Source organism: Mauremys reevesii, linkage group 4, assembly GCF_016161935.1.
Source record: "Mauremys reevesii isolate NIE-2019 linkage group 4, ASM1616193v1, whole genome shotgun sequence".
NCBI classification, from domain to species: domain Eukaryota; kingdom Metazoa; phylum Chordata; order Testudines; family Geoemydidae; genus Mauremys; species Mauremys reevesii.
The window spans coordinates 71,171,645-71,195,460 of NC_052626.1; the positions used below are offsets into that span (position 1 = coordinate 71,171,645).

At 45.7% G+C, this 23,816-nt stretch overlaps 2 protein-coding genes across 4 annotated transcripts; both read right to left on the reverse strand.

Annotated features, from left to right (window-relative positions):
• Positions 1-768: 768 nt before the first annotated feature.
• Positions 769-8,478, reverse strand: FAM180B (family with sequence similarity 180 member B). Of its 3 annotated transcripts, XM_039537839.1 has the most exons (4): positions 8,146-8,478; positions 7,600-7,711; positions 5,293-5,372; positions 769-1,943 (listed from the first exon to the last, which is right to left on the reverse strand). In XM_039537839.1, the coding sequence occupies exons 2-4, from the start codon at positions 7,685-7,687 to the stop codon at positions 1,500-1,502; spliced, it is 612 nt and encodes a 203-aa protein (XP_039393773.1). In that variant the 5' UTR covers positions 7,688-7,711; positions 8,146-8,478; the 3' UTR covers positions 769-1,499. The 3 variants fall into 3 exon arrangements, 2 of the variants coding, with proteins under 2 accessions (XP_039393773.1, XP_039393775.1); XM_039537841.1 differs by lacking the exon at positions 8,146-8,478 and having other exon boundaries at positions 7,600-7,712; XR_005598207.1 differs by lacking the exons at positions 769-1,943; positions 8,146-8,478 and adding an exon at positions 5,096-5,152 and having other exon boundaries at positions 7,600-7,612.
• A 2,937-nt stretch (positions 8,479-11,415) lies between these two features.
• On the reverse strand, positions 11,416-23,812 carry NDUFS3 (NADH:ubiquinone oxidoreductase core subunit S3). Its single transcript, XM_039537984.1, has 7 exons — positions 23,661-23,812; positions 22,538-22,603; positions 21,451-21,548; positions 20,971-21,120; positions 15,370-15,495; positions 12,652-12,771; positions 11,416-11,689 (listed from the first exon to the last, which is right to left on the reverse strand). Exons 1-7 carry the CDS (start codon positions 23,701-23,703, stop codon positions 11,522-11,524), a joined length of 771 nt encoding a protein of 256 aa, XP_039393918.1. The 5' UTR covers positions 23,704-23,812; the 3' UTR covers positions 11,416-11,521.
• Between the last annotated feature and the right edge of the window lie 4 nt (positions 23,813-23,816).

A 23,816-nucleotide genomic window follows, 5' to 3' on the forward strand; every position in this document is an offset into this window, starting at 1 on the left:
AGCCTTATGTTCATTTCAATTTATCTACCTCAATCTATATTCATTTGCAAGACCCCCATGGAAATCTTACCCCTACAAGACTAAGTGACTTCCATAAATGGGTGAAGGTTTGGGATTAGGGGTCTACAAAGACGTGTAGGATTATAGTGTTAGGCAGCATTTATAGTTTATTTCTGGTTTCCAGGAGTTGGAATGCAAATAAGACCCTGGTCCCAAGTTCTACACTCTTTGCAAGATCTATGCCTTGCAAACTCCCTGTTCTCCTGTAAAATTGTAACTCTGACCTTTAAAATCATTCTCCGTGCCCCAAAACCTACATCTTGCTTCTGGGCCTGTCATTATTGGGTTATTGCATCTCATCTCCATCTGTCAGATAATGAGAGAGAAAAATATAAACTAGGTTCAAAGTTAATTGTTGCTGTTGGGAATGTCATTTTCTGCATGCATTTCTGAAAGTGGCTCCTCTGTGGAAGTTGCGAGTCTAGTAAAACTGTGTGGGAAGTATGACCCTAACCATCAAAGCGCGGGCTGTAGAGGCTCAGGATTAGTGCATCTACAGTATAAATGGGAGGGCCAGCACAAACCAAGAAACCAATACCAAATAAAACTCACCTGGACTAACTGAATTTATGTTGCTAATACCATGCTGCAGGGAGTATGACAAAGAAGCATAATTGAGCTCTACATTGATTAAATTCCTGATTATAAAAATAATGATTGCACATACACAGTACTGTTCCAATTACTTTATTTGTAAAGTACCACAGGTGTAGAAGACGATTCTCTAGAAGAGGTAAAATCTGCTGAACAAATAACTGGATCCCTGCCCTCAAAAGTTTAGTAGATGAGAGACAAGCAAATACCCATTCTGTACTAATACAAAGTGGGGAATGATATCTATACCAGAAGGGTTCATGGAATCAGTACATTTTCAGGAGTTTTTGGAAGGAAATGGGTGCACATTACTTGGGAAACTGTTCCAGGCACCTGGTATGGGATGACAGATAAAATGAGTCAGAACTTAATATGAATCACCGCAGAGTGTAGCCACCTGGAACACAGCAGCTGTATGAACAGCACAGCTATGCTGTATAGTGAGTTACTGTAGTAAAGGAAAAATACTATATCCAACTGCAACCATGGGGAATTTAGGGAGGCAAAATGGAATTACCTGAGATGGAATTCAGCCATTACAGGCTAATACCTGGACTTCTGGAAAAAGTGCTGTGACATCTCTAATGGCCATCAGTGATCAAGGCAGAAGTGCATCTCAGAAGTGTGTTTTCTATGGAGATCCTAGGGAGACATCCCAGGCCTTGTTTCATATTTAAAGATGGGACAATAGCTGGTTGGATAAATGCCTGGAATGTTGCCAGTACAATACAGAAAGCAAAAGAGGAAGAATGGTGGCACTTTTGCACAGTAACCAGCATAATCTGGGATGACTGGCAGCATTCAGAATAACAAGAATGCAATTGAATCTCATCATGTCAGTCTCCTTACTCAGTGCCTCTCTTCATCATGGCCAGGTTGGAATGATATGACTTTTTCAGTGAGGTTAAATAAAAAGGCTTCTCCTTCCAGGGCCAGGAAGCCAGGAGAGTGGAATTTGCAGGGCAGAATCCCTTGCAGAGATCATGGAGGATTTCATCAACTAGTTGAGAAAAGAAACTGATCCAGATATTTTTGTCCAGGCCCTGAATGGAGCGAATCTGATAAGCGCAGTAAACGCTGGTGAAGAGAAGCTGATCGAACTCTACTAGACTCAGAGGGGCATCTGCCTGTGAAAGATGTTTCAGCTGCTCCTTGATCCCTTCTGATGTCTTGGGAACCTGGTGCTGGAAGATCTGGAGAAATCGCTTTGCTGAGCGCAGAGAGGCCAGTTCCTCATCCTGCAGCCTGATTGTCTCGTTAGCCTCAATCTCCAGTCCTTCCCAGAGCAACTGAAAGAGAAGGGCAGTATGAGAGCAGGAAGTCTAGGGCCAACCACTGTTCTGCAGCTGTGGGTCCCCTGCAGGGATTATGAAGAGATCTGCCACTCCTAACAAGTCCAGGATTGTACAAAGGAAGTCAGGGTAGGGGGATGTGTAGGGTATGCAATACAATATGCAAACACGATTGCTAAAGGTAAAACCATGTACATTTGAACAAACAAATGAGATTTTGTTTTCAGGCTCCTGCGTGTCTGCCTCCCACCCTATCCTTGACTTCCCCACCCAGTTCCTCTCATCTGACCTATTCTTCCTTTCTAACAGGACCGGCTCCAGGCACCAGTGAAGGAAGTGCCTGGGGCGGCCAATAGAAAGGGGCGGCAGTCCATCCGTTCATGGGGCGGCACGTCCGGGTCTTCGGTGGCAGGTCCTTCACTCTCTCTCTTCCTCTTCGGCGGCACTTCGGCAGCAGCTCAATCGGGTTTATCTTTTTTTTTTTTTCCTTCGCCGCTTGGAGCGGCAAAAAAGCTGGAGCCAGCCCTGCTTTCTCATCCCGTAGTTCCCCTGCCTCCTATGGTGCTCTTCTCTTGCCTCCCCTCCCCACATTCCCCTGCATCCAACAACATCTCTGTCCAGCCTGTATATGTCGGACTCCTTCTTGGTCTCCCTTCTGGGCTTCTACATTATCCTCTTTATCCCACTCCCTCACTCCTTGCTTCATTTCCTCCTCACAGCAGCCTGCCTGATCATATTAGCCAACGGAAGCCTGGCTTCCAAACCATTCAAAATAAGGAGATAGGGTGGCTAATTTTTATTATGGGAGGAGAAGGGAAATCACAGAGAAGTTACTGCTAAGAGCCTGAGCAGCTTAAAACCAGCCCCTAAAATCATGAGTTGAGGTAGTATCACAAGGGCTGGCAATGCTTTAGCCCTATCTGACATCTTTGGGCAGCACCTCCTCTTCCCTCCCTCTGAAGGCCAGCTCCCCTCCTTCCTTCCCTAACTTGCTCCCTGACTTTCCCTGTTTCTGTCTCTTGCATGGCACTTCTCTGTGTTCGTCAGCGATGCAGACAGGTGTTTTCATATGGGGGAGCAAGAGGGAAAAAAACCGCGACTGTTGACTAATGCTTTAATGAGTTTTGTAGCGACTAAATTTGTCCACTGTTAATGAGCTTCTGTTCCAAACTCAGAGTTTCCTTTGTCAATGCAGTCTCTATATTTGGGGGTGGGAGATGGATGCCTCTCCTCAAGCCTCCAGTTTCTCTGTTCCATGTATCCTCCTCCTCCTCTCCACCTTGTATCTCCTCCACTTTGTAGCTGGCCTTTCCCCTTAGCTTCGGGGAAGCCAGACAGCATCTGCTGCTTTCTCCTGCGTCCTGCGCAGCTGTTAGCTCCTGGATGTTCTTTATATTGTAGCTGTGTCCTTTCTCCCCATCAGGCTCCCTCCTTATGACCCTTTGACCTCACTCCTGTCCCTGTTCTTTTATTAGTTGTCCCCCGCACTTAGTGGGTTTCCGTGGCCCTGTGGATCCTCCCCTTAGGCTGGGGGGGGGATCCGTTAGCATGGGGCGGGCTTCCCCCCGCCCCCTCTCCCGGATAACCCAATAGTACCTGGGCAGAGACGGAGTTCAGATCGCCCTGCCTTTTCCCCGTCCTAGGGAGCAGAACAGCAGGGCAGGGCGCATCACGCTGGTCTGTGCCCCTTCCCTGCTCTGGGAGGGAGCGGGACCGGCTCTGTCCCCGCGGCTGGGGGAAAAGTGACACTGGAACATGCTGCTTTGGGCAGGGGACAGAGTCTGGGCCTCTGCCTACCTCGCAGCTCCGCCCGCAGGCTGTCCCGCCGGGAAAGGCCAGAATTCCTGCCCCTCTCGCCCTGCCCACAACAGGATGCCTTCCCCTGGTGCATCCCCCTGGCTCCCCGCTCCCGGGCGGCTTCCCCGAGGGATGGGGCGGGGGGGCTCAGCCCTATCATGAGGGAGGGGGAGCAATGGATGCTAAAGTCAGAGACGGAACAATTCTAGCAGGGGCGATGTTGTCTCTGTGGGAGGGAGCTGTACGGCCTGGCCCTGCACACAGGGGCGGGCAGTGCGGGGGGGAGCTGCACGGCCCCGCACACGGGTATGGGGGGGAGGCTGTGGGAGCTGCACAGCCCCATCCCCATGATTTCTCCTTACACACTCAGCCTGTCCTCTCCGGCAGAGAGGAACAGGCAGCACAGGGCGAAGAGCCCTGTTCCAAGCTGTGTCCTCGCTGCGGGATCCTCGCTGCCCAGTACCCCGAGTCCTGGTGGAAAGTCTGCACTTCGCTACAGTGCTGCCCAGAGCAGGCCAGCCCCGAGGTTGGTGACCGCCCTTTGGGACAATCATCGCTGGAAATACGGTTCCGCTCGCGGCAGCTCCGTGCGCCGTCACTCCCCCTGCACGCTGCCCCAGCACAGGCTCCACCTGGCCTCCGTCCGGAGCGCGCAGTGATTTTATCCATCTGTCCATCATCAGCCCAAAGGTGCCACCTTGTGGGACATGTTGTGATGACTGGAGGCTTTGCTTTTGTGTACATCTTATTAGAGAGACAAGGAGGGTGAGGTAACCTCTTTTATTGAGCCAACTTCTGCTGGGGAGAGGGGCCTGAAGAAGAGCTGTGTGTGTATTAAAAGATATTATCTCACCCCCCCTTGTCTCTATAATATCCTGGGACCAACACTGGCTTTCAGCAACATGGGGTATCCCCAGTTGTCCCATCAGGTAAGTCTACCCCTTAACCCTGGCTACTTCTGTCCTTGCTCAGTGGGCTCCTTCCTATTTGCTTTCTCTCAGTTCATTTGAAAAAGTATTCCTACCGCAGTATGGCCTGTCCCATTCACTTATTACTCCCCTACTCACCCCTCTAGAAGTGCCATAATTAAACCTTCCTTCCTCAGAGCATAAGCCAACCACTAACTGACAGGGGTTAAGGAAAGTTATTCCATAATTATCAATTGTGGGGTTTCCTCTGAAGCATTTGGTGCTGGCTACCAACAGAGACAAGATGCTGGACTAGTTGGACCTCACTGGTGGGGTGCCCAGACAGCAAGTGTGAAAAATCGGGATGAGGGAGGGGGGTAATAGGAGCCTATATAAGAAAAAGACCCAAAAAATGGGACATCTGGTCACCCTACTCACTGGTCTCATTCAATATGGCAGTGACTTTGCTGAGATGTGTACTAAGGCATCTTCTAGAGTCTCCTGAAATAGAAAAACAGTGAGAACTAGCGGAACATTTGGGTGTTTAAAAGCAGATTGGGCAGGATCCCCCACCCCTAGCCCTCACAGGAGCTCACACACTCTCATCCTTTCCCACAGGCCCAGAACATAACCCAAATAACCTCTAGCATGACGTTGGCATCCTCCAGCTTGTTATGAAACACATTCACATCAGCATGGTCCTCCGTGTGAAGTTGTCCATCTGGAAAACATTAAACAGCCACAGAGCTTGAGAGAGCAACAGCTTAGCACATCTTCCCTATTGTCTCTCAGTAACCATGTCTGTCTATTTTTTATATTTCTGAGGTGCCTATGCCTCTGGTATCTAAGGGTATAAATATACAGCAGCTGAGAGGTGTAATTCTCAGCATGTGTAGACATACAGCTGATAGCTCTCCTTGAGCTAGTGCTTAAAAATAGTAGCATGGCTGCAGCAGCTCAGGCTAGCCATCCCTGATACCACTAGAGCCACACCGCTATTTTTAGACAATAGCTTGAACAAAGCTAACATGTATGTCTACCCACCCTGGGAATTACAGCTCCCAGCTGTTTTGTAGATGTACCTTAAGTGCCAAAGAGTCTAACCATTGGATTTGGGGGAGCAGAATTGGGGTTTTATCAGGGAGATAGAGCAAGTTCAAGAAAGTGAAGGGAGGGTTTCAGGACATTGACCCCTTACTCCCAGCCAGTATCATTCTGGAGCTGGGATGTTAGGGAGCAAAAGTATCTGCTTTGGTAAGCCTGTGGGAAAACCCTCCGTGCTGGGATTTGTATCTGTCCCATTTGGTCTGAGAAGGATTCTGAACTGATCTCCTTCAGGGACTGTTTTGTAGCATCAGCTTCAAGGAATTCATATTGCGCAGTGAAATGATTAACCACTAGGACACCAGCTAATTCCTGGGTGGATGTCACCTGGGGCTTTGGCTCATTTCAAGGGGATTTAAGCTGAGGGAGGTGAACACTGCATCAGGGAGGGAGCGTTTCTGACCACTGAAAGGTAGCACTAACCTAAGATTCTGAGGCACAGCCCTCCCTTGTCTCTTGGCCTGTGTGCTCCCCTTCTACCAGTTCCAGACTCCTTCAGGCCAGGGAGGAGGAAGCAGGGTCATGATATTGGGTGGGCCAGAATTGGGAGACAACTAGCATAGAACACAGAATTTCTCTGTGCAGAAAAGCGGTGCTGGCAGCAGGGGGAGAGGGAATGGGAGGCTGGCTCTCTTTTTGGGGTGAGGGAGGGAGGGAATCTTCTGGTGTGAGGAGGGAGAAGACAGAGCTGATGTTGGGTAAACTAGCCATAAGTACTCAGCATATCTTTCTATGGGATCCCAAGTGTTAAAATTAGCAGGTGCACATAATAAACAGAAATGTGATTTAATCTTTTAGTTGTATGGTGCTGCTACCAAAACCAGCTTCCAACTTTCCATTCTGGAGGAAAGCTCCCCCTGGGGATGGTAGGAGCTGTTCAGAGATGGATACTGCTTTCCCTTCTGCCTGAGGGAAGGTTCATTTCTCTACACAGCTGCAGACTCCCTGATCAAAGCCAGATGTGCTTTCAGAATGTTAGCTGGGATTCAAGATGCTGTTTCCATCTCCTCAATGCACATTCCAGCAAGGCTTATGGCTCAGGTAAAGATACTGCATCCTCTGAGAGCTGCTTTTCTGGATTTCTCCTAGTGGTTACCTGATTCTCATTTCACCTTCTGCCTATTCTGACCACAGCTAAGTGCACAGATCTCTATAGTGGGAAACATCCAGCCAACTGCAGGGTTTCAGTGAACGAACAGAATAACCCCCAAACCACTCTTACTAATATTTAAAAAATACATTCCAGTGTCAGTGTAGAAGGTAGAGTAAAACATACATAAACAAAACATAACAAGAAATGTATGAAAATAATTGGTCCAATAGAAACTGTTCTCACAAGGCTTCCCTCACAGTATTTCCTAATCAACAGCCTTGTAAAGGCACCTGGAAAAGCTTTCTTCAGCAGGGGCCAAAGGAGTCTCTCCTCCTGCCTCCAAGTTGTCTGCCTCACACTAACAGGCAGTGGGTTTCTCACCCAGGGGACATCTTGGTATTTCACAGGAAATAATTCAGCAGGTGATCCTCTGATTTTGAAGGATGTAGTGTCAACAAAGACCGTAAGGGCATAAAAGGCATTTGGGGGGACAAATAAGTAGTATATGTCAGGAGCAGAGAGCACTCTTAACTTCTCTGGAAACAAACTCTGCCATCCCTCTCCCCTCAGTCAGAATAGAGTCTAGCATAGAGCACAATTCATTTGCTCTCTATCACAGAAAGTTGTTTTTGTCAGTACGGCCAGCCCACCCGGCCTATTTGGGGAATTAGGTAAAACCCAGCACCAGTGGAACTGCACAAACACATTTGTTTTGCAGAGCAGCCTCCTCCCTTGCAGGTGCACCTCCTACCTCTCTGCCTCCAGGATCCAGCAAACACATAGAGGACCAGTGCTGTCCACAGCCAGGCTCTGAGCTGCAGCTGGAGCAGGAGTGCCATGCCAGGTAAGAGTCCCCACCCGTTCTGTAGATAAATGTCTTGGGTGAACCGAGAACTGTTTACTGTGGCATCTCTCCTCCCTTTCTCTGATCACAGCAGCCTCTGCTAGAATGGATCCTCCCTTCTCTCTCTCTCTCTGACTCCAGTCCTGGGAAGGGCTTGCTGTTGAATTCTCTGTTCCCAAAGGGTATTTTCCATTGCAATCTGGAAACTTAAAGACTTTGTTGTTTGTTTTTTGGCAGAATTCTTAAAGCTTCTTTTCCAAATTCTGATTTTTCCACCTAAGTATGTTAATGGGAAGTTTCTAATTCCAAGGGATTTTCCATTTAAACACATGTGAAAAACTGGAGTTTAATCTAATTTCCCTGTAGAGTGTGGATACCCACCCTCTCCTCCCTCCCTTGCCCCTCCCATGCTTCTCCTAAGCTCCTTGGCTTTCTTTTAAATTTTCCATTTACTGAGTTTGGAATTTTCAAAACAATCTTGAAATGTCACAGCACGATGGGGCTGGCAGTCTGTATAGGCTCCACAGCAGGACAACAGCATCCAAGATATACAGGCTGACAAAGGAAAGGTCATTCTTTCTTTCCAGTAGAAACACTTCTGGAGGGAAAGTTTAGTACAATGATCTGTCACACACCAAAGACAAATGCCAATCAGCCTTCAGCTAACTCACTGCCCACTGTGTGACTGACTTCTGCATCACAATAAACAAAGCCAGCCTTCAGTTTTGTAGTTATTTATACAAAATCCCACCTAGATCCCTCCCCAGCTATTACCGGGTCTCTACCCCTGTGCACCCCTGATAGCCTTAGCCTGAGTGGGATTGTAAATGAGGAAAGGGGCTATGTGGCCTCTGGAAAAAAAAACAAAAAACCCTCTCCCCCCTAGGTTAGGAAGACAGGAAGTAGAACTTTCTTAGCAGGAAGATGGAGGATTCCACTCTGCTGTAGATGATGCCACCAGAATCAGTTAGACTATTGTTCTGAGGCTCAGGGCTAATGCTCTGGCTGATGGTTTGGGTCTGAGCATGTAGCGCAGGGCCTTATGCGCTGCATGGCCCTAGAGCTGCCACTGGCAATGAATGTGGTTGCATTTAGCTACAAAGGTAGATACCACTCAATGGAAAAGGTATTTGTGATCCACAGAAAATCCAGTGGCTTAGGAATTGGGAGGCTCAGAATCTCTCTCCTGAAGGATCTGTTTTGGATTTCTGAAGTCAGGCTACTCTTCCTCACTTGCTTCAGCTCCAGTTACTCCTCATTAAACTCTTTAACCTATGATGGGATCTCTCAACCTTTTTTGGAGAGTGCACACCTCCCCTTCGCCATTACATCCTCTGCTTGCAATAACTACAGCAGTTGCTGGCATACAAAATTAGTGTTAGGAAAATATTTAGGTGATTTTAACGCAATTTTGCACTGGGGGGGAAGTTGGCAGTATGTGACCAGGTAGTTCCCTGTGGAGCACCAGCAAATTCTCCACGTATTGGTTTGAGAACTACTGCCGCAGGAGGGTATTTAGTTATAGTTTATATTTTTTCTTTGTTGATTTCAAGACAGAAGCTCAGGTAAAGCTACAAGCATTCTCTGGCTGCTCCTCTTCTGCACATCTGTAAATTAGAGTTGACCAGATCACTGCACTGGGCTTTGCTCTGCTAATTCATGCTAGAATAGGTCAGGGTCAGTAGCAATTCCAAAGCATTTCAAAGTTAGTTGTTGTGAAGAAAGTTGGTCTGTTCCTCCAGTGGGATCTACCAGTGTCTACTAGGGCTTTGAAGACACCTGAGTTGTCCAGGACAACTTTGGGTTCATGCTCACCAGTGGAGGAAAAATGTACATTTCCCACAGAACTTGAAATATTTCAAGGCAATGCAAATCCATCTCTCACTGGTCCAACCAACATTAGGTCATGACTCTTCTCCCTTATTGTTACATAGTTCCCCTTCCAGCTCCACCAGCACTTTAGCCACTAGTCTGAGTAGCACTAAGTGAGGCCTTGTAGGCCAAGGTACTATGGTACTATGCCCCAAGCAACTTTGTGGGGTTGCAGCAGGGAGCATGCTTTGTGAAGTGCTATTTGCAATAATGGATAAACTGCCGAAAACTACTATTTACAGCACAATACATGCTGTCCCATAGCTTTCTATATTCCCACCATACAACAGCACTGGACGTGTATATCATGTTTCTAGCTGTGGCCACAAGAATATTTTCTACCTAATTAGCTCAGATGGTGGGATGCATAGGCTCAAAGCGAAGCTGGGAATTGTATAAAACCTAGAAAGCCTGTTGACTGCTCTGACTACTGCTTCCCTCTCACAAGAGAAGTCATAACTTTTCATGACTATGCTGAAGTCAACTGTCCTTCACTAGAAAAGGCAGCTCTAAGTCAAGTCCCAAATACAAGGATTTGCAGCAGCCTAAAGAAAGCCAAAACAAAACCAATGCTCGCGAGCACAGAGTGGGGAAGAAAGCATATCCTCCCTCTACATATTTTACCTCTAGGCTTTTATTTCATAGATTCTGAGGCCAGAAGGGACAGTCACGTTTGTGATCATCTAGTCAGACCTCCTGAATAACTCAGGCCATTACTTCCCTGAAGTAATTCCTGTTTGAACTAGAGCATATCTTTTAGAAAAACATCCAATCTTGATTTAAAAATTGCCAGTGGTGGGAATCCACCACAACCTTTGGAAACTATTCCAATGGATAATTATCATCACTGTTAAAAATTTGCACCTTGTTTCCAGTCTAAATTTGTCTAGCTTCCACTTCCAAATGTTAAATTGAAGAGCCCATTATTGTATTTTGTTCCTCACATAGGTACCTATAGACTGTAATTAAGTTACCCTTTAACCTTCTCTTCCTTAAGCTAAACAGATTGAGCTCGAGTCTGTCACTATAAGGCATGTTTTCTAATCCTTTAATCATTGTCACACTGGACAGAGTATTCCAGCAGCAGTTCACCCAGTGCCAAATAAAGATCTAATATAGCCTTCCTACTCAATATTCCCCTCCTTACACATTCAAGAATTACATTATTTTTCAGTCACTGCTTCCCAGGATAGAGTCCCCCAACCTGTAAGAAAGGAACAAAGAACGTAAGCCATGGTGTATAACTTCAAATTAATATTATGAGTTTTAAAACACAATAGTTTGCTTGTGCCCAGTTTACCAAGTGATCTAGATCACTCTGTATCAGTGACCTGTTCTCTTCATTATTTACCACTTCCCCCAATCTGTCTCATCTGCAAACTCTGCCAGTGATGACTTTATATTTTCTTCCAGGTCATTGATAAAAATGTTAAATAGCATAGGCCCGAGAACTGAGCTTGGCGGGACCCCACTAGAAACTTACCCGCTCGATAATTCCCTATTTGTAATTGGATGTTGAGGCCTGTCAATTAGCCGGTTTTCAATCTATTTAATGTATGCCTTGTTTATTTTATATCATTCTGTTTTTTTAATTAAAATGTTTCCCTGTAAACAGGTTAAGTTCTTGCCACACCAGTTAAATAGAAAGAGGACATTTGAGTTCTGCATTATCTGCTCCCCTTTTCCTTTCTATGCTCTAGTCTCCTCCCTAGTTCTTCCTCATAGGAGTCCCACACCCAGTTTATGATTTTTTTTCCCTGTTAATGATTTTACATTTTACAGTTAATGAAAGGCTTAAACAACTCCAAGTGCTTTTCAGCCAATTAGAAAACTGCATTTTCCATTCATAAGTTCACAGACAAGGGTCTCATGTCAGGTTTTATTCATATAAATATTACGGTAGAACAGGAAGGTCAGAGCCACACAGGAAGTTCCCAGCATCCTCTCTGTCCTGCTGCTATTTTGCATCTCCTTTCTTTTCTCCTGCTTCTAGTTTCAGGGTCTCTGGAGCTGTGCGATAGGCAGGAAACGTCTCCCAGGGACTATTCAGATCAAATTTGCGGAACTCCTGAGCCAGTTCCAGAGGCTCTGCCACCACCCGTTTCACCTCATCATCATAGCGCACCTGCAACAGGGCAAAAACAAGCTGGTCACCATTGCTTGTTCCCAGCCACTGAACAGCTTCTTCTGTTAGTCAAATACAAAAAATGACAGGCTTGCAGACTGCTCACTCCAATTTTTTAGTTCAATGCTCATGAGAGCTCAGGACACATGGCATAAGGAGAATCCGGCAATGTGCAGGCCTGTACCATCCAGCTCTGTCACACACATCAAGCCTGATCCCTTGCTATTCCAGTCCTAATTTCCCAACCTCAGCTCTGCAGATGTCATTTTGTCCTTTCCTACAGCAGCCTCTGCTATTCCAGTTCTGTTCCACCTCTCAAAATAAAGTTAATGCACCTAATCCTGACCCGCAGTCCCGTCTCTTCTAGTCTCCAGATTCAATTGTGCAAAAATACTAAGCTTTGTGATGCAGTCACTTAGAACTAGGTGGAGACCAAACAAACTCATTTAATTTGTGTTTTAATCTAGATAAAAATCTAGGTTAGAGGAATGGGATGTGTGAAGAAAGCTGAGGCAGCTAAAGGTGATGGCTTTGTAGTCTTGCCATTGGATCTGAAACACCTTGACTCCCTGAAAACAGAGGTTCCAGAAAGATCAACACAATCATTAAACCCTCTGAGGGAGTTAAACCGATTCTCCAGCAATTCAGTGGGAATGAATTCAATCTTCTGGATGGGGCATTAAAAGTAGATGGTCCTGTCTTCTTTGCCTGGAAAGCAAAACTTCTTGCTGCTCTTGTGTAAGAGGAAAGATTTGCCCTGTGTCTCTGGCCCCAAACGCCTCTATTATGCAGGGTGCTGTGTGTTGGTTAAATTCCAGGGGGAAATGTGTACAGTGCCTGAAAGGCACTAAGGAAATGTAAATGATTATTAAGCAAACATTTTACAGTTCCATAACAGCCATGTCCCAGCTCTGAAGCACAGATGGGTTTCTGAATGCAGAGTGAACCAGAATTCTTCATACCTCTACATATCCGGAGAGTGGAAAGTCCTTCCGGAATGGGTGGCCCTCAAACCCATAGTCTGTTAGGATTCGCCTCAGGTCAGGGTGGTTGGCAAAGAAGACTCCATACATGTCCCAAACCTAAAAGAAAGGAAACCAAACAAGCCACATCACCCCATCCTAGAAAAGCCCCTCAGCGTACCTCAGAAGCTTAAAACGTCCACACCTCATCTAAGAGGGGCCAACCCAACAAAGAAAACCTCTTTCCAAAGGGGCCTGCCCAGCCTCTTTTTTCTCTCTCATCCTAGAAAGAAGCCACCCCCCGCATATACTGTACCAACAATGTGTAGGCTGGATGCCTGGAGACTGTAGTGGCTGGGCAGTTGATCTGGGGCACTGCTCATAGATTCAAAGGCCAGAAAGGACCACTGTGATTGTCTAGTCTGACCTCCTGTATAAAATTATGGGTTTTAAGGAGGCTTGGCAGAATTCAATTATTTATTTGCAATTTAGATGTTTATTTTAAGCATTCCCCCCCTCCATTTAAATTTCCACAGTTGTGCAAAATTATGGGCTTTAAGAAGCATTTTTCCAATTTTTAATCTATTTAAATTTTCACAGTTGTGGGAAATTATAGGGGGGACAATTACTTAATGACAATAGACACGGAGATTCAAAAAGTTAAAGCTTTAACATTATTAAAACGCAAACTGTCAACATCACGTGTCAAAACAAAGTAAATATCCTAAAATCAACCTGTAGCTTACAAGCAGTATTTTTCTTACTTTGCCTATCAACTTCTATCATCATCAATGGAAATATTTTTTCCACCAGTTTGTGTGTGTATGGCAAAATCGACATTTCCAACATTTACTGATTAAAAATCTCATCCTTCCAAGTCTATATAACACAGGCCTTAGAACTTTCCCAACAGAATTCCATTTGAATTTGAGCTTATATTTAAAAAAAGTAAATCTAATCTTGATTTAAAAATTATCAGTTAGACAAATTCAGACTGGAAATAAGATGCAAATTTTTAACACCGAAGGTCATTAACCATTGGAATAACCACCATCCTCACTACTCAACCTGTGGCCCAATCAGCACAGAGCTGCAGCCCATGTGACATCCTCAGGGCCATACAGGTAGTATTCAATGCGGCTCACATAACATATTATGGGCTGCATATGTGACCCACAATGGTAAATAGGCTGAGAACTATTGTCCTAGAGGATAACAGCATTATAAGGAATAGCCAGCATGGATTTGTCAAGAACATGCCAAACCAACCTAATTTTCTTCTTTGACAGGTGGGAAGTAGAAGATTGATGTATCTTGATTTTAAGAAGGTTTTGACAGTCCCACATGACATTCTCATAAGCAAACTAGGGAAATATGGCCAAGATGAACTTACTATGAGGTGGGTGCACAACCTGGGCTGAAAGACTGTACTCAAAGAATAGTTATCAATGGTTTGCTGTCAAACTGGGAGGATGCAGCTAATGAGGTCCCATACTATTCAATATTTTCATTAATGACTTGATAATGGAGTGGAGAGTATGCTTGTAACATTTGTAGATGACACCAAGCTAGGAGGGGTTGCAAGTACTTTGGAGGACAGGATTCGAATTCAAAATGACCTTGACAAAATTGAGAATTGGTCTGAATTCAACAAGATGAGATTAAATAAAGAAATGCACAGGACTTGACGTCGGAAGGAAAAAATAAAACGCACAACTACAAAGTGGGGAATAACTGGCTAGATGGTAGTACTGCTGAAAAGGATCTGGGTTATAGTAGATCACAAATTGAATGAGTCAACAATGTGATGCAGTTGCAAAAAAGGCTAAAATCATTCAGGGGTGTATTAACAGGTGTCTCGTGCATAAGACACAGGAGGTAATTGTCCTGCTGTACTCTGCACTGGTGAGGCCTCAGCTGAAGTTCTGTGTCCAATTCTGGGCTTCACACTTTAGGAAAGATGTGGACAAATTACAGAGTCCAGAAGAGAGCAACAAAAATGATAAAAGGTTTAGAAAACCTGACTTATGAGGAAAGGATAAAAAAACTGGGCATGTTTAGTCTTCAGAAAAGGAGACAGAGGGGAACCTGATAATCTTCAAATATGTTAAGGGCAAGAAGAGGATGGTGATCAATTGTTCTCCACGTCCACTAAAGGGAGAACAAGGAATAATTGGCTTAATCTGCAACAAGGGACATTTTAGGTTAGATATTTGGAAAACTTTCTAATATAAGGAAAGTTAAGCACTGGGACAGGTTACCACGGGAGGTTGTGGAATTCCAGTCCATGGAGGTATTTAAGAACACATCGGACAAACACCTGTCAGGCATGGTCTAGGTTTACTTGATCCTGCCCCAGCACAGGGGGCTTGACTTGATGAGCTCTCAAGAGCCCTTCCAATGCTATGTGTCTGATTCTAAATTGTTCCAATGGTTAATGATCCTCACTGTTAATAAAAAAAAACACCAACCCCCTACATCTTATTTCCAGTCTGAATTTGTCAAACTTCAACTTCCAGCCATTGGATCTTGTTATACCTTTGCTCAAAGCCCTCAGAAGAATGTCAAGTGCCTCTTCTCCCATTCCCAAGGGCAACACCATTCCCTCCTGCACAGTTCCCAGAGGAATAGGGTTTCATTCAAACATTGCCTCCTCCAACTCCCATATGGATCCTGTTCCCAAGCACAAAGCCCTTGGGAGAGCACACTGGCGCTCACCTCTCTTTCATACCAGTTTGCTGCCTGGTACAGGGACACTACTGAATCAACAGGTGTCAGCTCATCTGTGTATGTCTTCACACGGATCCGAGAATTGAAGCGCAGAGACAGGAGATTATAAACAATCTAAAGGGAATTGAGAAAAAGCAACCAATTTATTGTGTCCTAGCTCATGTACAAACTGTCTCTTGGAACGAATTGAGATTTTTATAGTAAGATACCGGCTGAAGGGGCAAGGGCAAGGAAGACGAGAGGTTTTCAAATGAGTTTTCCAGTGAGACCATGACAGAACTTCATACCTATGGAGCAAGGGTAGCCACTCCATAGTTAAAATTCAGGCTAACTTTTCTACTATTAGCCTGATTTATGAAAAAAACAAAACCCACCACCTCTAATTGCCCCAGAAACAAACCAATTCTCCTGAAACTTAACTGGCCACATGTAGTGTTACAGTCTATACCATGGATTAATATCTCATATTGTCCAAAGCAGGTGAAAAGTAATAAGAGTTTAACTTGACCAGTTTATAAAAAGAGCAGAAATTGGAGACAAAAATACTATCACAACTTGGATGCATTTAAACTAAAAACTGATCAGGGAGTTGCAAAGCTTTTGGCAAGGTCACCAAGTGTTTTAGTAACAGATTAAGGAGGCGGGCAAACTTTTTGGCCTGAGGGTCACATCGGATTTCCAAAATTGTATGGAGGGTTGTTTAGGGGAGGCTATACCTCCCCAAACAGCCAGGCATAGCCTGGCCCTCGCCCCCATCCAACCCCCCCTGCTTCTCACCCCCTGATGGCCCCCCTGGGACTCCTGCCCCATCCAACTCTCACTGTTCCCTGATTGCTCAGACCTCCTGCCCTCCCATCCAGCCCCCCCTTCCTGACTGCCCCCCATTCAACCCCACTGTTTGCCACCCTCTGACCCCCCCTCCGCCCCCATCCATACCCCCACCCTGAACTCCTCTGCCCTCTATCCAACCCCCCTGCTCCCTGCCCCCTTACTGCGCTGCCTGGAGCACTGGTGGCTGGCGGCACTACAGCCACACCACCCAGAGCACAGGACAGGCAGCCCTGCCGCCCGGCTGGAGCCAGCCACGCCACTGCGCAGCACAGAACACTGGGTCAAGCCACGGCTCTCCAGCTATACTGCCCGGCAAGAGCTCGCAGCCCTGCTGCCGAAAGCATTGCGCCAGCAGTGCAGTGAGCTGAGGCTGCAGGGGAGGGGGAACAGCAGGGGAGGGGCTGGAGGCTAGCCTCCTGGGCCAGGAGCTCAAGGGCCGAGCAGGTCCCACAGGCCAGATGTGGCCCACAGGCCGTAGTTTACCTACCTCTGGAGTAAGATATTACTAGAATGGCAGGAAGTGTCAACATATAACACTAAATATGTTTTGATTAGTTCTGATGGGATGATGCTGTCATCCCTTTCTGGACATTGCATTATTAAGTGTCACTTGGCTACTAGCTTAACCTTACAGGAAGGAAACTGTATTACTGTGTGCCAACCAGTCTTGCCAGCATGGTCACCTACTAGGAACCAGAAATCTACCATCACACTGATTAGCCTTCATTGTCCACCATCCTGAAAGATGTCTTGACCCAAATGGGCAAGGAGAAGCAACCAGGTGACATCTCCATGTCCATAAGGTTAGCTAAACCCTGAACGATACCTGAAATGTGAAACTTAGGTACTGCTCTTCCCTCCCTTGTGTGTAAGTTACCTTCCCTGTTCATCCCTCCCCCTCTTATTCTCTTCTATATAGGTTCATATGCCACACTCATCTGCAGTAGCTGAGTGCTTTCCAGTAGTGCATTAAGCAATGTAACTACAGAGCTGTTATGTGTGGGTTATTCTCTCATCCTCTCCCCACAGCAAGAAGCATGTGCAGTGGCATGTCTTGTTTTGGTAGCGTTGCTTGTTTGAATATACCTATTGCTATGTATTTACATTACAGAAGGTAAGGTAAAAGAAATGCGCTTGGCATTTGGAGTGGAAAGTTGTGAGGTTTATGAGGGTCGTTAGTTCCTGGGGAATTCATGCCAGTCTTGGACCGCCTCTCAGAGGAAGTTGTGTCTCCTGCACAGGTGAGCCTTACTCTTATTGTTGAGAGTTCCACTGTGCCATAAGAGCATAGTTGTCAACCACAGTCTTTACCCTGGAGCTTTAGGTGGTCTTTTAGCTCTTCGGTGCCCAGGCCATGGAACACTTTGAAGATAAGGACTAAGACATTGAACCTGGTTCAAAATTCTAAGGGAAGCCAGTGTAGAGGGCAGAAGACTGGTTTGATATGTTCAGAGTAGGTTGTGTTGCTGAGGAGACGTGCTGCAATGTTCTGTACTAGCCAGAGTTTCCTAAGGGCTGAAGGTTTCATGCCTGGGTGTATTGCAGTACTCCAATCAAGACGTGTCAAAGATACAAATAACCAAGACCAGGTCTTCATCCACCAGGATGGGATGGAGTCTCCAGGCCAACTGAAGATGGTAGAAAGCAATATTCACAGGTGGTGCCATATGAGACCTCAGTGTCAGTGATGAATCCAAGGTTACTTCTAGACTACGGACTGAATTGACCAATTGTGGGTGTGTGCCTTCAACCAAAGGAGGCTGCACTGTGGCTGCAAACTCTTCAAAATCCTTTTCTCTGCCCACTAGCATCACCTCTGTCTTGCTTGGGTTCAGCTTCAGCCAGCTGTTCTTTTACCACTCCCCCTGCCTCTCTCTTTTTGCCTAACAGACCAGTTTAACCAAGACATGTCCATCCTTGCACTATTGCTATGAGTCTGTGGCCAAAAAGGCAAAACAATGCATTAACGCTGGTAAAAGTCTTTCAGGTCTCAGAGGAGGTACAAGTGAAAGACAGAAGCTGTGACTTATCTTTTCTGTGTGTGCATCTGTGTTTTGGAACAACTGAAGAGCTACCGTGTGGGATTTTCAAGAGCACCTAAGGGAGTTAGGTGCCAATTCCCATTGAAAGTCAGTGGGAGTTAGATGCCTAAATCCACTAGGTGATTTTGAATATCCCACCTACCATTTATAACTAATTATTTCCTGCAGTTTTTAAAAAGCTATTAATACAAGGAAGTTGCTTCAAGCAAAAACTATTAAAAAGAAATTTGGTAAATTAAGGTTCAAATGCTTTAACTTTCTTATGTGGTTAAGAAGAGATTTAAAAATATATTTTGTGTTGTTTATATGCAATAGGAGTTTAGTGTTTCTATATAAAGGGTTTTCACTGGTGTAATTAGATCAACTTTAATTAGATTTAGCTACCCTGTTGCAATTTTTTTTTAAACATAAACCAAGTTTAAAGGAAGGGTAATACTGTTTTTAGGAGTTTGATACCAATAAAACAGTTTCAGGCCAACTCTTAGTTTTTTGTTTTAGAATACACCACCTTTCATCTGATATGGAAACCCTATGAGGCAAAAGAGAAAGATGCTGTACAAGACCAAAAGAGAAACTGCCAGATCCTATGGAGGGACAGAGGCTAGTATTAGAAAAGTGTGTGTGTGTGTGAGTGAGAGAGATCGATCAGGCCTAAGAAGTTAGGTGAAGCAAGTCCATGGAGGATTTTAAAACAAAGAAGGCACCTGCACCATAGATGGAGATGCAGCTAGGTAGGAGCAGAGCCAAGACATGAAATTGTAAATATTTTGGGATTGAGACTCTCTGATGTTTGTGTGAATGCTGCTTAGCACAATGGTGCCTCAAATCCTGTTTGGGGCCTCTGGGTGCTACTTCACAACTAGTGCTAACTAACTAGAGAAGCCTGCCTAACTACAGAGGCCACCCAGGAGAATGGAGCTGTTCAGAGTTGAAGGCTGCAATGAGGGCAAGGAAGATGAAGCAGAAGGAGCTGATATCATCAGAAAGAAAATGGTTGGTGAATACATGGAGGAGAAAGGTTTGTGTGTCATGGTCAAAGTAAATCAGTGGCTTCAGATCCAAAGAGTAGTATTACTCCTGGGGAAATTCTGCGCCCAAAAATTAAAAAGTGCTTTATATTTTGTCAAAATAACACAATATAATCACACCAGTTTCAATTATTTTGGTAATTTATTTCAAAATACCTGTCAGCAAGTATGTCTGTAACAATACAGACAAAAAAAGTTTCCCCCAGGAGTAGAGAGTTAAAGAAACTGCTGCAAGAACCCAGTTGCTGTTTCTCTGTAATGCTTTTGTCGGGTGCCTCGGTCTAGATGTCACACATTCCAGCTGTGCACATCTTCGGGGAAAACTGTGCCCCTTCAGTCTCAGACATCCACACTCCCAACCCCCTCCAGAGCCCAGCTGTGGGGCACTCCCCCCCGCCCCCCTCCCAGCCCAGACACCCATACCCCCTAGAGCCTAGCTGCGGGGCACACACCAGGCCAGACATCCACATCCCCTAACCCCCAGAGCCCAGGAATACAGAGAGAAACAGCCTGTTGCTGGGTCTCATGCTTGTATGGAGTTTCCTGCACGCCGCCTCCTTCCTTCAGGACATGCTGGGAACTGCAGCAGCCTAGAACCTCTGCCTTAGAGAGAAGAGGGGGGCTAATGTCAGAGTGCCCCCCTGCTCCTGCCCCCCCGCCTACGCCATCTCCATAAAGCAGGGGTCGGGGGGGGGGGGCACACGACAAGGCTCAGGACAGAGGGAGCTTGCTGGCAGCAGCTGCTGTCTCAACCTGCTGATCTACTTAAAAAGGCAATGTACTTAGAGTGGGGTCCGCATACTTAAAGGGGCAATGTGTCTCTCTCTCACACAGAGTGTCTCTCTCTGTCTCTGGCTGCTGTGCTGTCTCCCCTCCCTCCATTCGTGCTGCCTTGTAGAGTGTGAAGCTACATTAACAACAATGTATTAACCCTTGAGGGCTCAGCCAAGTGCTAGTTCATCATTTAGCAGTAAGGCATTCCCTGGGAAATATCCCACCCTCTTCCACCCTCTGACTTCACCACCTCAACCAAGCTTCATAATCATCATTGCTGTGTACAGTATTAAATTGTTTGCTTAAAACTTATTTTGTGTGTGTGTGTGTGAGTGTGTGTGAGAGAGAGAGAGAGATTTGTCTTGTGAAAATGTTTTCCCTGGAACCTAACCCCCCCCCCCCCTCTTCCCATTTACATTAATTCTTATGGGGAAATTGGATTCGCTTAATATTGTTTCTCTGAAAGTCGCATTTTTCAGGAACATAACTATGTTAAGCAAGGAGGAACTGTATTTGGAAGCTGGAGCTCTGCTGAGTCTAGTGGCCCCTAATGGTGGCCAGTAGCTCTGCATCACTAGTTCTATGGAGAAAAGTGAAATCCTGCATTGGGCAGTGACACAGAATTCCCCTAAGAATAGTAGTATGCACTTGTCTCATGGCCCCCAGATGCAGACACTTCTCCTCAGAGTGCCTCGGGCTCACTATTTAATTGGGTATGTTAATATGTCAGTGATACAACTGATTCTATGCTCAGTGGGTTAAGCAAAACCCAAAGTTCTCAGAGCAGATAAGCATAACTATTGCAGAATGCAAAGGCCATGGCCAGAGCTGTAAACAATTGCTTATCTTAGTATTCAACACCATCATCTTCTATAACTCTTTGCAGGTCTGTACCTCCAAGGAATAGTTCCTACCTCAAAACGGTATTGTCGAGTTGGGACATCAACAGCAGTCAAATCAGCCAGGGATTTAAATTGGGCATTGGTGTGATCTCGAAGAAAAGTCAGAATTGGAATAATCCCATCAGGATGGATAAATATCTCCAATTCATTGAAACAGGTCACCTGCGGAAAAGAACAGAAAGTGAATTAGTATAGACGCTGAAGGGATTGAGCAGTGCATTGAATAAAGCAGGATACTCAGACCAGGAGGGTTTGGGGCCACATGATCAGGTATATCACATCAGACCAAGAAACTCAATAGCAGAAATGGTTTTTAGCCAGCTCTATCACTCTCTCCCACCCAGAGTCCTGTAAATCTGTGGATCTCCGCAGACCATGTTTGCGGATCATGGATTGGATGCAGATACAAATTTTGTATCCACACATGGCTCTACTAGTCAGCTCCTCACTACACATACCCCAAGCCAGAATGATTTGATTGGTAATACCTACCTGGACTTGCTGGATATACTTAGGCAGAATTTCAGCCACATACTCTCCAAATGCACATAGCTGGTTCTGGGCCACTTCATCCTTTGGTCGAACGGTGGCTGGAAAGAACAACAGACTTCTCAGGGCTATTGCATGGTAAGCCATAGAAAGAGGAGCAATAACTCCCAGCCCACACTAGCTCAGCATGACTCTAGTCAGCTTGGTCATAGGTCTGTCCCCCAGCAGGGAGCAGCTAGGCAGGGGGAGACAAACCATGATTGCAAAGATCAACTCAATGAGAGGGAGGTACCTCACAACATGGTGAACTAAATGGCTATCTACCAACACCAGGAGGAATATATAGAGTCTAATCTCTGGTAATGTACACGATGCATAGCATATTTAGGAAATAGACTTTGGTAAGTGGCTGGGCACTGGAGTAGACTTGCCCATCAGATGTCAGACAACAGAACACCATGTCACCATGACTATGAAACTACTTGCATCACACTGAGTGGAATCAGAAGGTGGGGGGGGATGTTATAATTCAGTAAAAGGAATAAAGTGAGAGAGAAGTTTAGAGTGAACATCAGCAAACATTTCCTAAGGGAAATAACAGACTGATTCCTAATAAGAGGAAAGCAGTTGATCCAGCACATAATGTCTTATTTTTAATAGGACAGTCCCCATTTTCCATATAATGTTCTAACATCTCAGCAACTTCTTTCACAACACCTGAAGTGTCCTTGTTTTTTCATTTCGTCAACCAAAAGGTTTATTTTTTGTTGTTCAAGATTTACTGAAACACAGAATTAGATCTGGGATGATTACCAGAAACAGTCTAATGGAAAGAGTATTACCAAAGTTAAAAACCCTCTTCCCCTCTGAGAAATATGCAATGGTTGTGGTGGAGTCAGAAGCTGGCAGTAGCAGCACCAGCACACTTCGAAAAAATAAAGCACATACATTTTCTTTTATATATGTAAATGTCACTGCAAAAATGTTGTGGGTTGATTTTGAAAATATGGTCACCTTACTGAGTTATTCTAAATAATACCCACTATACAGACTCCAGGAGTTGGTGAAATACTAATAAACTTAGACTTACGACGGGTCTCTGTTGTGGAGCTCCCCTCAAAACGAGCTTGCAACAGCAATGCAGGGCGTGCAGCAGCTACAAAGAGAAGGAGCATAGATGAAACAGTCTGTACCACATACTCCATCCTCCTTTAAGGAGGAATGCCTTCTTTCCTCCTTTCCAGAGACCAGGAGGCTTCCTCATGTTGCCCCATCCTGGTGAAGTGAGCTCCATTTTAACATATGGCAATTAAGTCTGACCTTCCCCTGCCCCCCCCCCAACAATAATCATATAGTGTAGTGAAAATACCCCAAAAGAAATCATGAATGTGCAGTCCAGCAGACAAGTGCTACTCACACACACACAAATTCTACCAAGGGGGCCTACTCTCTCTACTAAGTACTATGCAAAAACAAAGGCTATGGTGATACCTTTTCCACACAAAGCAATCAACCCTCTTCTCCTAAACCAGAAATCTAATTAATCACACTTTAGGAGTGGAGGATGTATCGCTCAATTTCCTACAGCAGTATCTAAACCATATGCCCAATTATTTTACTTGGAAATGAATAGTGCTCGATATACTAGAGCAAACAGTAACACGGTGACACCCCGCTTAACAGAAAGAACAGATCAAATATAACACGCAACTCGGAGATCTTTTCTTTCTGTCTTGATGTTTATATCACGATCATCACCACGTTATTCAAGCCTTCTCCCAGAAGCGCTAACTCAGCTGATATCTTACAGCACGTGAACAGGCAGATTCTCACTAAACCTGGAGTCACCAACAGAAGCGAGGCCCGGAGACACCAGGGAGACGCAGGTGGCCAATGAGACACAAGACATTTGCCATGTAGCTGCACAGAACTCAGCGAAGTAAAATCTTTCCCCAAAGGGCGGCACCAGCCGACCCAGCGAGGCAGAGGCGAACAGGGCAGGAAGACATCCTCTGCCAGCGAACCGCTCTAGGCAGGGCTGGAAGGGGTCACGGTGACCCCTGCCCCAGCCAGAGGGAGCTGCACACAGGCCGGTCCTACCGAGGGGCTCCTCGCCCAGACAACCCGACTCATGTGGGGCCGGGTTCACGGGGGACCCGACTCCTCCCCGCCAGCTCAGGCCGAGCCGCCCTCCCCCTGCCCCATTGCCTCACCTCTAAGGCCAGCCCGGGCCAGCCCCAGCGCTGCTGCCAACATCCTGCCTCAGGCAGCGAGCCGGGGACATAGACACACAAGGACACAGACCGGAACCGGAAAGCGCCTCTACCATTGAAGTCCCCAGTCCATGAACCGGAAGTAGAACCTGCCAC